This window comes from Nilaparvata lugens, chromosome 2 (genome assembly GCF_014356525.2).
Source record: "Nilaparvata lugens isolate BPH chromosome 2, ASM1435652v1, whole genome shotgun sequence".
Classification (NCBI taxonomy): domain Eukaryota; kingdom Metazoa; phylum Arthropoda; class Insecta; order Hemiptera; family Delphacidae; genus Nilaparvata; species Nilaparvata lugens.
Genome location: NC_052505.1, coordinates 2,422,104 through 2,438,779, shown reverse-complemented (window position 1 = coordinate 2,438,779; position 16,676 = coordinate 2,422,104). Strand labels below are relative to the sequence as shown.

The 16,676-nt window shown below is 34.6% G+C and overlaps 1 protein-coding gene across 1 annotated transcript in view; it reads right to left on the bottom strand.

Moving 5' to 3' along the window:
* The window catches only part of LOC111053690 (probable G-protein coupled receptor CG31760), a 463,503-nt gene extending 447,065 nt beyond the window's left edge, over window positions 1-16,438 (bottom strand). Inside the window, 1 exon segment of the mRNA XM_039419962.1 lies at window positions 16,136-16,438. Coding sequence (XP_039275896.1) covers window positions 16,136-16,403 — 268 coding nt within the window. The 5' untranslated portion in view covers window positions 16,404-16,438.
* Between the last annotated feature and the right edge of the window lie 238 nt (window positions 16,439-16,676).

Sequence of the window (16,676 nt, the reverse complement as noted above, 5' to 3'; positions counted from 1 at the left end):
TCTTTAACCTTCTTTGTTCTCCAAGCTTTCATGAGATTTTTGCTTATATAATCTTGCAAAACCACAAACAATTTCCAAGTAGCCCATTCTGATAATACAACACTCGACAGCTGGTTGTTACTGCAGTAACTATATAACCATGGTTATGGTTATAAAACCATGCCAGTTACTGTAGCTGTTACCATAACCACGGCAAGTTGCTTATGAGCGAAGTTCTCTATAATGTGGTGATGTTAGGCTATAACCTAACAGCAGGAGCTGCGATGAAGCAATGTGAGATCCCACGCAGAGTACAACAAAGTAGGCCTACGTAGGGCTGGATCTCTTCAAACAAACTTTCCACAATTAGCTCCAACATTGTTATTATGCTAATTATAACTTGGGGCTTGTGAAAATGAATATGGCAATTATTGAAGTTGTATGTGGGCTGTGTTCACACAAACATCTTATCATGGAAATGTCATTCTAAGATTTGGCAGAGATATCTTATACGATTGAAACTTGATATCAGGGCACCAAGCTTCGATCGTTATTTATTTATTGACAAACAGAACACAATTCTTTAAAATGATTGAGAAAGGACTAACAGGCACAGGCACTTACAGTTTCTTCCACGAATACTGATTTATATACTAGTAGATATGCTAGCAATGTTTATCTTAGGAGAATATCTTTGGTACAGAGGAAGATTTCACGTTTGGTCAGCAATTCTCAGGGAGATATTTTATATGAGAACCTTTTGAATAGATGCAAGGTTTTGAATATAAAAGGTATATTTCTGTTTACTTTGATTTTAGATTTCAGATTCTGTAAAAAATATTTAGTTATGAAAGGTAATCGATATGATTTAAGGAATGAGAGGTATGTTGTACCATTTACTTCGAATAATTTAGCCAGACATCTTAATCTACATGTACCAAGAACTTTCAATGATTTACCCGATAATTGTGCTGAGTTTGTTAATATGCGCCTGTTGAGAAGAAATTTAAAGATTTGGTTGAATAATTACACTTTAGATGTAACATAATGTAACTCATTATTAATGTATTGTATTGTTGTAATTCATTCTGTTCTATTTTTTGTATGTAAGTTCAGGTTGACTAGACTATGTATTATAACACTCTTTAGATTTTTAAGAGCTGAGTCAACAACTAATTAATTAATAAATCATGATAATTTTAACTGTCAAGTAAATTCTGTAAGTAAATTTAACAGTGTGATAAACTGATAAGTGAATTTAACTTTCAAGTAAAAATAAAGTTCACTGATATATGTATAATTATATTTGAATTTACATGTTTTGTATAATAGTACCTTGTCAAGTAGCCTCTTTGAGGCTCGCTCAAGGTAGCTTATTTATTCAATAAACGTTTTTTCTATTCTATTCTAGTTCTGTAAACAGTAGACCTCGCTCAGTTATAACGACGTCACAAACCATAAGCACATCCACACTGATACACTAACTATTTATTTGATCAGATCATGCTTACACAAGATTTAATTATCATAGAACGCTTTCCAGAATTTAGCGCGTGAAAACCAGAAGACATCTGGGCGCCCAGACGAGCTGTTATAAGTTCTTTCATAGAGAAACGATAGCACAAGTAGATTTCCCATGGTATAGGGCGTTTATGTCGCAACTTTTACTGTTATCCCAAGCTGATAGTTCACGTAGATCTTTCCTATGCAGCTGTGTGATGCTGGTAGTCTCTCAGATGGTGCCGTTCATACACTATCACCCCAAAAAAACATTAAAAATTGACAATAATCGACAATAATCGGCTTGAGATAACAGTAAAAGTTGCGACATAAATGGCCTACATCATGGGATATCTACTTACGCTATTGTTTCTCTATGGTTCTTTGCATCCTATTAATTTAATAGTGCATAAAAATTGCATGCAATAAATTTATATTCTACACAGCTGTTGATGTTTTACCAAGTTACATTGAGATATTGAATTGCATGCGTCTTGGCATGCAATTTATAGTCAACTTGACAGCTGATTTATGATGCATAATCTATAGTCTGATTTTCACTCTAATATTGACGTTTGAAGGAGGCTCCTTCTTCCTTTTATATTATCCTTGAAATGTAAAATTCCTGATAACCTTGTATATACGTCGACGCGCAATTTAAAAAGGAGCATACCTGTCAAATTTCATGAATATCTATTACCGCGTTTCGCCGTAAATGCGCAACATATAAACATTTAAACATTAAGAGAAATGCCAAACCGTCGACTTGAATCATAGACCTCACTTCGTTCGGTCAACTATCAATATTCCAAAAAGTAGGTTATGCTCCATGCACTTGAATTCAGGTCAAATTCTCAGTCCGAACATTTGAAAACAGGAAAGTTCCAATTTAGATTGTTTACAAACCAATTACTCACTAATCACTTGAAACTGTAAAGTAACAATTAACTTAAAAAAAATGATATACTCTAATTTCGAATGATAACCATGTCATGTCAACAAATCATATTATTCTGATGAAGTCGAATAAAATTCCCTGATAATATTTCTCGTGAGATAAGCTGATTGATTCCACAGCTGAACATAATTCTTTCTCTCTCCCATACAGGCACACGTATCTTATGTTATAGACAGAAGACAAAAATTATCATCTGTTTTACCAAGGATGATTAATAATTATCATCCTTTTCATATCCTTCAGCGAGTTTTCCCAGGGATGAGACCTAATGCACTCGAAATTTTTTATCATGAACCTACTATGTTTCAAATTTCGTGAAAATAGTTAGAGCCGTTTTCGAGATCCGTTGGATATATATATATATTATATATATATATATATATTATATATATATAACCACATGAATAACCAATTATATAAATCACTTCTAGTGTAGTTGAGAAGTTGATGTTGTGGTTATTATTCACATTGAATGAAAAAGACTAAGACATTGTCAAAAACCACAGATTTATTGATAAAAAGAAAGACCTTTTTCGGTTATTACACCATTGTCAATCTCTGATAAACTAAAACTAAATACAAGAGCAGCAGAGTTTATACTAGTAGGCGAGTACTGCTATTGGTCAGGGCATGAACGCCTGCCATTGGCCCAGCTAGACAGTCTCCTTCGACTCAACGGTGTCACAAAATGGCGGCTTAAGCAACAGACTCACTATGATAACAAAATTTACTTTCAGTGCAAAATTAGAACCAAGAAAACAAGTGTGAAAGATAATAGACAAATATGTGAATGAGAAAACTAAGCATACATTAGTCAATAGTTTTCCCATTTACATATTTGTTTTATTATCTTTCACACTCAAACCAAGATTTCGTTGGTGAATTTGGTCCTAAAGCTGCGTTTACACCGAAGTTTATATTATTCATTTATTATTTCACAAACGCGACTTTCCAGAAGTATTTTAAGCCTAGGTGATAATGATGAGATGAATTATAATACAATATAGGTGGAGTTATGAATGAATAAAAATTATAGAATATGCTATCCACTTGAATTGATTTGAGTCCACTTTTCAGTCCAGAAATGAATTAAATTGAAATTTTGAATTCGATTTGATTAAAAACCGAAGAAAATAGAATGATTACATTCAATAAACTCTCTTAGCCACGAGTTTAAACTCAATAACGCGCTATCAACAAAAAGTTATTAACTTGACTGAATCGTCAAAAATTCATCTTTACAAAAGTAAATAACTCGTGTCTCTAACAGTAAATTCCTTGTTAATGAAGAAAATGTTAACATAATGTTAATCACTTAGAATTTTAAGAAATTTTCTTATTAGCTCCAGTGTAACACAGGTTAAGAGATACTGTACAGTAGTATCAATGAATCGAAAGGCTAAGAAAATGTGAATAACTCATTCAAAATGTATCAGAAAATGAAGGTTGTAAATTAAATTGACTTTAAATATTCAGAGTTCAATCACTTCAAATACTTGTGTGAAAGTATCCACTGAAGGCTCAAATCATATAATATCTTCTGATTAAGTTAACCGTTAACTCCAACTAACATAAAGGAATTTCTGTTGAAAACACGAGTTATTAACTTTTGTAAAGAAAAAATTTTGACGATTCAGTCAAGTTAACCATAAAGAGACACACTGGGGTGTTTCACACCCCAGTGATTTTTTTTCTGTTCTGCAGTTGACAATATCAAACAGATGGGAATTTATGCCCAGTTTAAATTGGGTTTGTAGTATTGTCAACTACTCTCCACCACTTCCAGTCAGTAATAGCATTTCACAAGGTCACCAGATCATTTTGTTCTTTGTTTGGGGTGTCTAACACCCCAGAGTGTCTTTTACGTAGGACTTTTATCAAACTCTTTTATCACAAAGATTTACTTGTATTGTCACTACGAATGTGGTATGGAATGATGGATCAGTTTGGAATGAATGCTATGATTCTCTACAACTTGAGATTCAAAACAATAAAATGAAGAGACGTGAGTTTTTGATGAAGTTGTCATTGGCAATGATCAAGCCACTCCTTCAAACCAGAGGAGCTCCAACACTTAGGCGGAACATACGTACTTCTAAAATAATTAGTACAAATATTGATAAGCAGTGCTTTACTTTCGATTTTTGTATGCACTTGAAACAAAAATGATTAAGAAATGATGAAGTATGGGCTAAGTACCTTTTTCTCTATATCTTTCAAAGAAACATGCAAAATTAAATTGGGGTGTTCATCTGTTCAACACCTCAGTGTGTCTACCGTGTGAGCATAAAGTTAGTGTGTCTCTGAAGGGTTGATAACACGTGTTATTTAATCAGGTGAAAATGCAGCTCTACAAACGCAAATTGAAATATTTTGGTAACTTATCGTCATTTAAACATCTACATGAAAGACTGATCTCTTCATAAGATTTTCAACCTTCTGTCGAATTGTGTACTGTAACACAAAATAGAATAGACCTGTAGAGGCTCGTTACACACACATAGATTTTTGGACGTACGATTATTTTATACTAATAGATTGGATTGAGCAGATTATATCAACATAAATATGATGTTTGTCAAGCTCCGTTTTTGATAGAATTCATGACAGAAAAAAATGAAACGTCCAAAGTCGATATGTGTGTAAGTGGCTCCACTCTTCAAGTCTAGCCAACATGTTCCACTACATCAAATTGTCTGTTAGAATAGGTATGATATTACCTAAAGTAGACTAGTAGCTATACTCTACTTTAAACGTATCGAAATTGGATGTCACTCACACAAAACTCTTCAAGAAAATTGACAGGAACCTTCTCTTCTCTTGTATTCAAATCATACTGACATGACAGCCTGCTGGGGTGTACTCTATTATATTGGCTGGAAGCAGAGAGTATAGAATATTCATTTTATACATTCTGTATCACATTCTATACATTATGTATAACATTGTATTTATTACATTCCTTGAATCTTGTTGAAGGTATAACTATTAGAGCTTCATTCTTCGAATACGATTTCAGGAGCTCCACCCTATCAATGCAAAGTGTGATTTTAGATTCCCAATTATCAGGCTTCAGATACAATTTGTGGGAAAAATTGAGCATAAAAATCTCTACAATTAATGTTCAGTGACACTTTCAACTAAAATTGGAAATAAGCTCGAAATTCGAGAAAATGTGTTTATTCAATAATGCAAACTGTTGGCAACTGTTGATTCTATTAAATCATTCACTATGAAGAAATAGCAGACTTCGTGTGTCTCCAGCGTTATTGTCCTGTCACCAGCTGGTAGATCTTTGAATAGTAGACTTGAGATGCGCGTGTATACTAGCGTCAGGTGATAAATTTTCATAACGGCAAGGAAAGTTATGTGAGTGCGCCACACCAGATTTTTTATCTGTTAACAATAGTAACGATTGCCTATAACAAGGTGGAATGAGAAGATCCTTCTCAAGGTGTTTGTGATATTTCATTTTATTCATATATTTTCAAGATTATTTCTCTCGGAAAGGTGATTGCCCTATATAGTTCAGTTTTGTTGCATGATACATTCCATTTCTGGTTGTTATCGGTAATCATTGAATAAGTTTCCAATGCTCTACTTTCTCATTCTCAAATTTATGAGGTTCTTCGAGGTAGAAAATATTCATTTATTTGTCGCCAACACAGAAATTATATTACAGAAAGAATAGCCCAGATCATTTCTGCAAGGTATTCAGAGTCTTATGTGAATACATAGTTACCTGTACGTCAAGAATGCGAGAATTTATCAGCTCCCCAAATTTACTACTATATCAACATTGTATAACTATAATCTATAGAAAAGAGAGCACAAGAAGATATTCTCTAGTATAGGGCGTTTATAAGCTAAATTCCAACTGTAAACTCAAGCCGATAGTCCTAGTACTTCTTTTTGATAGAGCTATGTGATGCTGGCAGTCTCTCGTATTGTGCCAATCTTACACCTCACCGTGCCGAAACAGTAATGATAGGCAGTAGTCGAAAGTAATAGGCTTGAGTTGACAGAAAATCAGCATAAAATTTGGAACTTCAACGATGATAATTATTGTTGCCTGAATTTATAAAACTATTACAGATTGAAGGAATAGCTTCTTTTTTCTCCTATCTGCTTCAGCTAGCCTATTATATTGAGCGAGCCATTTCTGTATATTTGTATATATTTTTATATCTGGTTATTTATGTTCAACGGAGCTCGAAAACGGCTTTAACGATTTTTACAAAATTTGTAACATAGTAGGTTTATGATAAAAAAATTCGATTGCAGTAGGTCTCATCCCTGGGAAAACTCGTTGAACGACATTAAAACGATAATTCATCCTTGGCTGAAACAGCTGTGGATAGTAAAAAAGTTAGTGAGCGAGTGAGTATTTGAAAAGTCAAAATATCGCATCCCCGAAATTCATAAGATGACATATAGCCAGCTGTGAAATATAAATTTTAGAGAATTGTGTTATGTTTATCAATAAAAAAATAGCGAGCGAAGCTCGGTGCCCTGATATTATTCTATTAATGCAAGTATTCAACTATTCAACAACTTTTTTCTGAAAATTATTTAGATAAGTTGATATAAGTTGAAGTCAACTACTCAACAACTTTTTTTTTGATAATTATTCAGATAAGTTGAAATTGGACAAAATTCACGGATAAAAATCTGGTGTGACGCACTCACACAACTTTCCTTGCCGTTATGAGAATAGATTACCGGACGCTCGTGTTCACGCTCATCTCAAGTCTACTTATAAACAAAGATCTGAGCCAGCTGGTGACAGGACAATAACGCTGGAGACATAAGAGGTCTGCTATCTCTTCATAGTGAATCATTTAATACAATCAATAGTTTGCAATTGGGTAGTCACATTTTCTTGCTTATTTTCAATTTCAGGTGAAAATGTTAAAAAAAATTGATTGTAAAGATTTTCATGTTCAATCTTTTCTACTCGAAATTTCTTCTTTAAATTGTATTTGAAGCCCGATAATTGGAAATCTAAAACCAAACTTTGCATAGATGGGGTGGAGCTCCTGAAATTTTTACAGATATGGGACTTGTGGCCGTTGATAGAGCTTATCAATGACTATTTTTGATAAATTCAATCAAAATCGTTGGAGCCGTTTTCGAGAAAATCGTGAAAAACCCTGTTTCCAACAACATTTACTCTATTTTAGCCGCCATCTTTAATTGCATTTGATCGGAATTGTTCGAGTCGGATCCTTATATTGTAAGGACCTTAAGTTCCAAATTTCAAGTCATTCCGTTAATTGGGAGATGAGATATCGTGTACACAGACGCACATACACTCATACAACTATATCATGGAAAAGGTTTCCAATACTGTAATGGTATGGTACAATGTTGTATTCAAATGGAGGCTAAAAAATGTTACTGCTCCAGTTACTTTCTTTGAACAGGCAGATCCCTATATAATTTATGACAGGGCGAAATTCTGGGCGAAGTTTATCACGATTTCGGTCTGGTTCTATCCCTTAGATGATTTATTTGCGCAGCCCCTCATCCGCTGTGACCCGAGCTCCACTATCAATCATTATCAACAATGCAAGTCATGCCTATCTGATACCTGCAGCAGAATAAAATTCTATGATAATCTCAAGAAAAATATGATTCCCACGGTATTGCACGAGCTGGTTCATGTCTAAAATATATCGGTGTGAAAAAGTAAAGTGAGGTCCACGTTATAATGGCACAATTTTTAATGTTGGTTTTTCAAAGATAGAGGAGATATCTCTCCATTAAGTTTAGAAGTATTTTTTCAATTTGAACATGATTTATGTGTGTTTTGAATATTGTAAATTGAGTGTGTAATTGATGAATGTTAAGTGACACATAACCTAGCTACATCTGAACTGTTGTATAAATTAGAATTGGAACCTTTTTGGACTTATAAGCCTGTGGTACTTTTTTGTAAGTTGTGTTATGAATGATTAAATAGATAATATATGAATCATCAACTTTCAACTTAAATAAAATTGTGTGGTTCATGTTATAATAACTATAATGACATTATCATATTAGGATTGCTGTTGCTATCGGTGTCTACCATTCGACAAAACAGATAATGTTTTAGTGTCCATTTCCAGCTCCGCAACGTTGCTAGATCGTTTTTCAATGATCTATATGTATAAAAGCGAATTGGCACTCACTCACTGACTGACTGACTCACTCACTCACTCACTCACTCGCAGAACTAAAAATCGACCGGACCAAAAACGTTCAAATTTGTTAGGTATGTTCAGTTGGCCCTTTAGAGGCGCACTAAGAAGTCTTTTGGCAATATTTTAACCCTAAGGGTTGTTTTTAAGGGTTTAAAGTTCGTCTTTTTGCATGTATATTCTTCTTCTCCCAATCTCTTAATTATAATATTGAAATGTCCACATCATATGTTACTATAGAACTATAATCTAGATAGAGTACCTCTTCGAAACAGTTGTTAACTGACAACTAAATTAATAATTTTGTCAGGTTGGCATTAAGTTTAAGATTGAAATGCATTTATCGCGGAAAAATTGATTGTGCACTACTATTTCAATCAGAGCTATTCCTGGGAATATAATTTTACTAGCTGTCAGGCTCGCTTCGCTCGCCATATCCGTTTAGCCAGACCTTTTAGTCTAGACCCCCGACTGGATTGTCCTAACATATGATAAAAATGCTCAAATGAAAAATGCAGGCGAGCGAAGCGAGCCTGCTGATCTCATTCTTGGACTATCCAGTACGGGGTCCAGGGGGCGGAGCCCCCTGGCTAGACGGATATGGCGAGCGAAGCGAGCCTGACGGCTTGTGTCTAAATAAAGTTCATCAACGAAATATTTAGTCTCATTTATGAATATTCATCACTTAATCATTGGAGAATATAATTTCTCCTCCAATAAATAGTATCTTAAGTCACAAGGACAGGAAGGGGCCCATTGCAGGCGAGAATGGTGTTTCTAGTCGAGGCGTTAGCCGAGACTAGAATTTCATTCAAGCACTGCAAAAGACATTCACGTCCAAGTAACGTACACTATTTTTTGTCATAATAATCTAGAAAAGAATAATTGAGAAACAGAAAACATTACCTGCTTGTGCTGGCATTACTACATGCATTCTCTGAACATAACCTAGTTTATAAGAATTTCGAATCAGGAATTTCTTTATTGTAGGCCTAGTTGACAAAACTTCCACTTGGAGCGCTAAAAAGCGGTTTCTGTTCCAGTTTTGCTGCTGTTCCCAATTCGGAGCTAAGAAACATACTCGACTGTAAAGAAAACATATGATTTTATTACAGTATAGTATGCTGCAATGAGAATCATATGTTTATTTGCTCTACAATCAGCTGTTTACCAGTTTGATTTCGTGGATGTAAAACAACTGAGATTGAATGACTATGACAAGAAATCCATTATTTCCAAGAAGAATGAATAGTTGGTATTACATCAGATATACCAGTATATCTTCTATGGAAGGAAGTGGCAAGGCAGAGAATCAGCAACGCTGTTATATCCGTGGTTGAGTGGTAGAGTGGACTCGAATATCTGAAACTTGTCACAGCAGCAAAAAAGTAATTCTATACTTTGATTCTATCTATATAATTCCATCTATCTCTACTGCCATTGAAACGTAAAGATCACTATAGTAACTCTAACTGGAAGCAGTTGAAGATTCTTTATAGTCTATTAATGAATTGGTTATTCTTTTCAGTCTCTTAATAAATTAAATATCACTATTACTGAAGTTTCTTCGCAAGAAACCTTCACCCTGGAATATCTGAAATTAATTTCTAGTCATTTGGGAAGCTTTTTGAACATTCCAAGAATCAGTTCAAATAAATTTTCTCCAGAGGTTCTCTGACAGAGGTATTCTGAATGTGAGTTGGAACAGGCAAAAGAATAATCCCGGTTTCAAAGAAAGGAGAAGAAGAAGAAGAAGAGAAGAAGAAGAAGAAGAAGAAGAAGAAGAAGAAGAAGAAGAAGAAGAAGAAGAAGAAGAAGAAGAAGAAGAAGAAGAAGAGGTTCTCAGACAACAAAAATATTGGATTATTTGACAAAGTCCTGGGAATCAGAAAACTGGAATTCTGGAATGTAGTCTATACACATTCCAGGAATCAGTTCGAAATAAATATTCCATAGCTTGTCTGACAACAGAGATTTTGAATTATAATTCGACAAGGCCTCAGGTTTCTTTTCCTTGAGAGAGAAAAGTTCAATGATTTCTGACGTTCTCGAAATATGATCAATGTTTCTTCTGAACTTACCCACTAGAATGGTTTGGATCAAAACTTTCCATTCGAAGTGAGCTATCTGAACAAGATGGAAATAAATTTTCCTCTTCAAACTTCAAAAATCAGATCACTGGAATCTGCCAAAAATTATAGTTCCCAGAGGAATTCACAAATACAAATCGCCTCACTCTGTTATTGATCTGCCTGTTGGAATATATATTTATAGATGTAAATAATAAATATATGAATATATTTATTTAATATATGTCAGTATACGTATATATATTGAATATATGTTAGATATGACCATATATCATAATATGATATATTTTTGTCGATACCTACAGGCATGTCTGCAACAGGGTTTCTATTCTCAAAAAGGTTTATAACTTGGCCAAGTTCCACTGTTCACTGGATCTTGAGATCTTAAAACATTTTCCTTCGAGACAAAATGAATTGTCAACTGCAGTACAGTGACAGGAACAAACGGTACAGTGGTACAGATTGGAGAGAGAACTTACTGACGAATAATCAAAGAGAGAGAGAGAGAACAAAAGCAATCAGAGAATGCTTAGGCTATATCTTGAAAATAATATATACATTAGGAAAGATCATCAACAATATAATAAAGGAAAGAACAGATTTATACACGTACGGGATACGAGATTTATGAATCAACACGTAATAATCACATCTGAACTACTCAAATGATTAACTTGAAATTCTGCTTGAAGTTTCTTAATTCACCGAGAATGGTTATAGGCCGATTCCGAATTTTCCATGATTTCAGTGGGTCAAGTTCTCAGTTTTTCAAGTTTTTAGTTAGCCCATCGCGAAGCACGGGTTACCTGCTATGGTGAGGTCCAAGTAATAATGGCAGTGGAGAAAGATAGGAGAACGACGTTGCTGAATCTCTGTCTTGTCAATGCCTTATATAGACGGTAGCTGATACAGGTTTATTGATGTAATATTAACTGTTCATTCTTTTTTGAAATAATCAATCATATTTTATGAAGTAAGAAATCATATTCAATTTCATAATGAATTTACATAATTAAGATGAAATATTTTGTTAATTACTTAATATCGGACCACCGAGCTTCGCTCGTTATTTATTTATTGACTTTTGATAGACCGAACACAATTTTTGAAAATGATTGGGGAAGTACTAACAGGCACAGCCCATAACTGTTTCTCCCCCGAATTTTGATTTATACACTATAAATAGTCCAGAAAGTAGGTTATGTTCCATACACTTCAATTCAGGTTCAATTTTCTGTTCAAACATTTGAAAACAAAAGTTTATAATTTAGATTATATACTAACCAAATTGAATAACACTCATTAATCACTTGAAATTGTCAAATAATATCACAGCTGGAAATTATTCTGTCTCTCTCCCACACAGGCACACACATGTCATGTCAACAAATCGGATTATGTTGATCATTTGATTTAATTGTCTAGCTCGATAACATTTCACACTGATTGATTATTATGATACACAGCTGGAAATAATTCAGATTATTTAATAATTCAACAAATCAGATTATTTTGGAGTCAATTAAAATTTCTAGTTTTCTTGCGAGATACGGTAAGCTAATTGATTACACAGCTGATCTCCCACACAGGCACACGCATCTTCTGTTATCGAGAGACGACGAAATTATCATCTGTTTCCCAAAGATGAATTATTCTTTTAATGTCGTTCAGCGAGTTTTTCAAAGAAGGAGACCTAGTGCAATCGAATTTTTATATCATAAACCTACTATGTTCCAAATTTCGTGGAAATCGTTAGAGCCGTTTTCGAGATCCGTTGAACATAAATAACCAGATATAAGAATAACCAGATATAAATATACAGAAATTGCTCGCTTAATATGATAGGATTAATTCTACATTGTTAGAAGACGATCTGACAACTGAGCACACCGAGGAAGAGATAGTGCTATCCTCTTTGTTGAATGATAGACAAGGATAGCAATACCATTGCTAATCAAACACTGCCATTATAACGTGGACCTTACTATAGATTGAACGGAACTGAACAAACATAATCTGTTCAATCCAATAGAATTTGACTTTTTGTGTAGTTGAGAAGTTGATATTGTGGTAATTATTCATATTGAATGAAGAAGACTAAGAAAGAGATTGACAAGAGATTGACAATGGTGTAATAACCGAAACCGGTCTTTCTAATTATCAATAAATCAGTGGTTTTTTGACAATTTCTTAGTCTTCTTCATTCAATAGAATTTGGATGGAAAAAATCTATGTGTATGTAACTAGCCTAATGGTCTTGGCACAGAATAGGTACAGAATGGAAACTGTCAATAAAAAGCCTATCTAACCAATGCTTTTTACATGACGCAAATACTAGACACGTTACATGACCTTGGGAAGTTCCAATCCTGGTCTTCTGATTGGCTCATGGCAGTGAACGAGATCAATTGATCCGGATCATTAAAGTGATCCGAACCTCCCATCTATAAACTATTACAATGCGGCGCTTCCTAACAAGATGGCGGATTTTTGCGTCAGGGCGTTTCCATTCTGTATGTATACTGTGGTCTTGGTAAGTGAATAGTGGAATACAGCGCAGGAAAAATACATGGTTCAGTTGTAGCTGAAAAGCTTTGGAAAATAATTCTAGGTTCGAATCAATCGATACAGTTACCGAAAGAATGTTCCTGACTATGACAGTCTTTAAGATTTCCTTTCATAGTAGAACCACAAGAGTGCCATTATTGAACTCAATATACAGGTGGACTACGTTGTGTGGGAGGAAATTTATCTTGAACGAGTTATAATAGCATTTTCTGTCGACACCCGTTTTCACCCTCGAGTGGAACTCGAGTTCCTTTCAGGCCCACAATGCACTCCTTTCAATAAGGAACACGCATGTTATGTACAAACGATACTAAACTTTTAAATGAATCCGGGGAAGGCTTTAGAGCCCATTGTATATTGTACAAAGCCCTCAGTTGCGCTCGGTTTTCTCTCCAAATACCAAGGAAACTGTGATCAATCTTCCGCTCTGACAATGTTAACACTCTTTGACATTAATGCTTAGTCGAGAAAGATGAATTTCTTCATCACAGTTCGGATGATGATCAGAAATACACCAACTGCTCTCTTGTCAAAGTCTACTTATTGATTAAACAACGTGACCTAGAATATCGAGTAAACTCGTCCAAGTAAAATGAGTCTTGAGGGATCAATTATTATTATTAAACGAGAATCCAAATTAAATTCATCAGCATTAGAATAATTGCAATATCTCAGTAATTTCCATCTTCAGGAATCATTGAAGAAATATTTCAACCTACTCGTACTTCAAATAGAGGTTTTGAATCAGCTTTAATAAACTAGTAGTTCTGTGAACAGTAGACCTCACGCAGTTTTCTCATCCACAAGTATCTGATGTCACCTGTTTGAAATAATGTAAACAAACTCATTTCGCGTTTATATTTGTACTAGCCGTCAGGCTCGCTTCGCTCGCCATATCCGTCTGGCCGCCCCCTGGACCCCAGACTGGTTCGTCCAAGAATGAGATCAGCAGGCTCGCTTCGCTCGCCTGCATTTTTCATTTGAGCATTTTTATCATATATTAGGACAATCCAGTCGGGGGTCCAGACTAAACGTCTGGCTAAACGGATATGGCAAGCGAAGCGAGCCTGACGGCTAGTAATATGATATTCCCAGGATTGAAGTGGCAGTGCCCAATCAATTTTTCCGCGATAAATGCATTTATATCTTCAACTTGGTGCTAACCTAACAAAGTCAACTCAACTTAATGCCAACCTGACAAAATTATTAATTTAGTTGCCAGTTAACAACTGTTTCGAAGAGGTATGATATGGAAATTTCAATCATAATTAAGAGATTGGGAGAAGAAGAATATACATGCTAAAAGACGAACTTTGAACCCTTAAAAACAACCCTTAGAGTTAAAATATTGCCAAAATATTTCTTAGTGCGCCTCTAAAGGGCCAACTGAACATACCCACCAAATTTGAACGTTTTTGGTCCGGTAGATTTTTAGTTCTGCGAGTGAGTGAGTGAGTGAGTGAGTCAGTCAGTGAGTGAGTGCCATTTCACTTTCATATATATAGATAGATACCATATTATAATTCATCCAGTTCCGTGATAATCTTTCCATCTGATGAAATATTCCTCAAATATTTTGAAATCAATATTCTCGGTCAAAAAATATTATAATTTATCCAGCATTATTTGATTCATTCAATTATTGTTAATCACCCATTGAATTCGTTTTTTCAATTGTGAGGATATTATCTATTATGCAATTATGATATTTAAGAATACAATGCAGGTAAAAACAACAGGCATTCACCCAAAACTGCTTTAAACCTTAATTTGGAATTAAGTCCAGTCCAGAGTTTATGTAAAAGTGATAACTTAATTCCCACACTATTTTGAGTCCAAAAGAATGTATCTACTACAATTTTGAATTTATCAGATTGATTAATTCCAAAATACAAATCTAAACAAAAATCTCCCTTCACAATCGCCAAAAATATTAAAAATTTCACTCAAATCCACAATATTATACTTATGTGAACATCAAAACTTCTGTGAACATCATTTGTTTATGGGCAAAATATATAAAATATATAAAACAAAAAATATTGAAACCATATAGAAATAGACACGGCTTCTCCAGACATCTGTGTAATGCATGCAATGAATAATCCACTTGTCAGCTAATTCATTATGAATAATTCAATATTAAATAAAAATACTAAGGAATTGTCGAAAACCACGTATTTATTGATACTTAGAAAGACTGGTTTCGGTTATTTCACCATTGTCAATCTCTGATAAAAGAATAAAAATAATAATAATTCAATAGTCGGTTTAATCCCATCTTCAGAATAGATGATATAATAATCATAGTGATATCGTAGTATGTAGGAATTCCTTCTCTTTCCATATTATCATTAAAATGAAAAATTTCATAAAAACCTTGTGTATACATCGACGCGCAGTTGAAAAAGGAATATTCATAACAAATCTCATCGAATTCTATCAACGACTTTGGTCGTAAATGCGTTACATACATACACACAGAATAGAATCCGGGTTGAAAAATAGATCTCACTACGTTCGGTCAATAATTTGAAACGTTCTTACTTGACGAAATCAAATATTCCTAAATAATTTAAAATAGATGAAACTTTACACTATTTTCTTTTATTCAATACTTTGTGTTCAATTTTCTAGTTTTTCGAAATTCAATCCAAACGTGACTATGACAATGACTACTACTACGCCCAGTTTCGGAAAGTCAATCTTCTGACTCCAGTTCTTTAAAGTCTAGAACTTAGCCAAATCCCGAGCTCGGAAACCGGAAACCTACATGTTTCCATAATGGATGAATATTTCCTACATCCCACCAAACACTGTGTCAGAAATAAATTCAAATGGATTCGGCCACTAACCTTTACTGAACTGATTATAGTTCCTGATGACGCGCTCGGCGTTTTTCCGCGCGATATAGAACCACTCGCTTGTGTTCTTCAGGTACTTGTACTCTACGGCGAGATCCTTGACAAGTATGGGTCCCTCGGGCAGACGATAGGCATACGGACAGAACAGCCAGTAGTCCTTGTATTGGTATTTATCGTAGCAGTTGCCGGCCGCGAATATGTCGTCGTCGAATTCGACCATCGCGAAGACGCCCGCGTGCAGAAGGTATTCGGAGTTCATCACCTCGGCCGCGTACTTCCAAAGACGGGTCAGCATATTGGCACGGTTCACTGCGACATCGGCTTCCACGCGGAACCGTTCCTGCAACAAAAATTAAATCAAATTTGAATAAAATCATACATAATAATTGATGGAAAATGGAATCAAATTGAAGAAAAAATATGAATAACAGTTCAGAAAAAGGTTCACCACCACATCAACTTCCAAACAGAACCGTTCTTGCAACAAAAATGTGATAAATTCTTGAAAAAATTGAATTATAATGAACTAGTA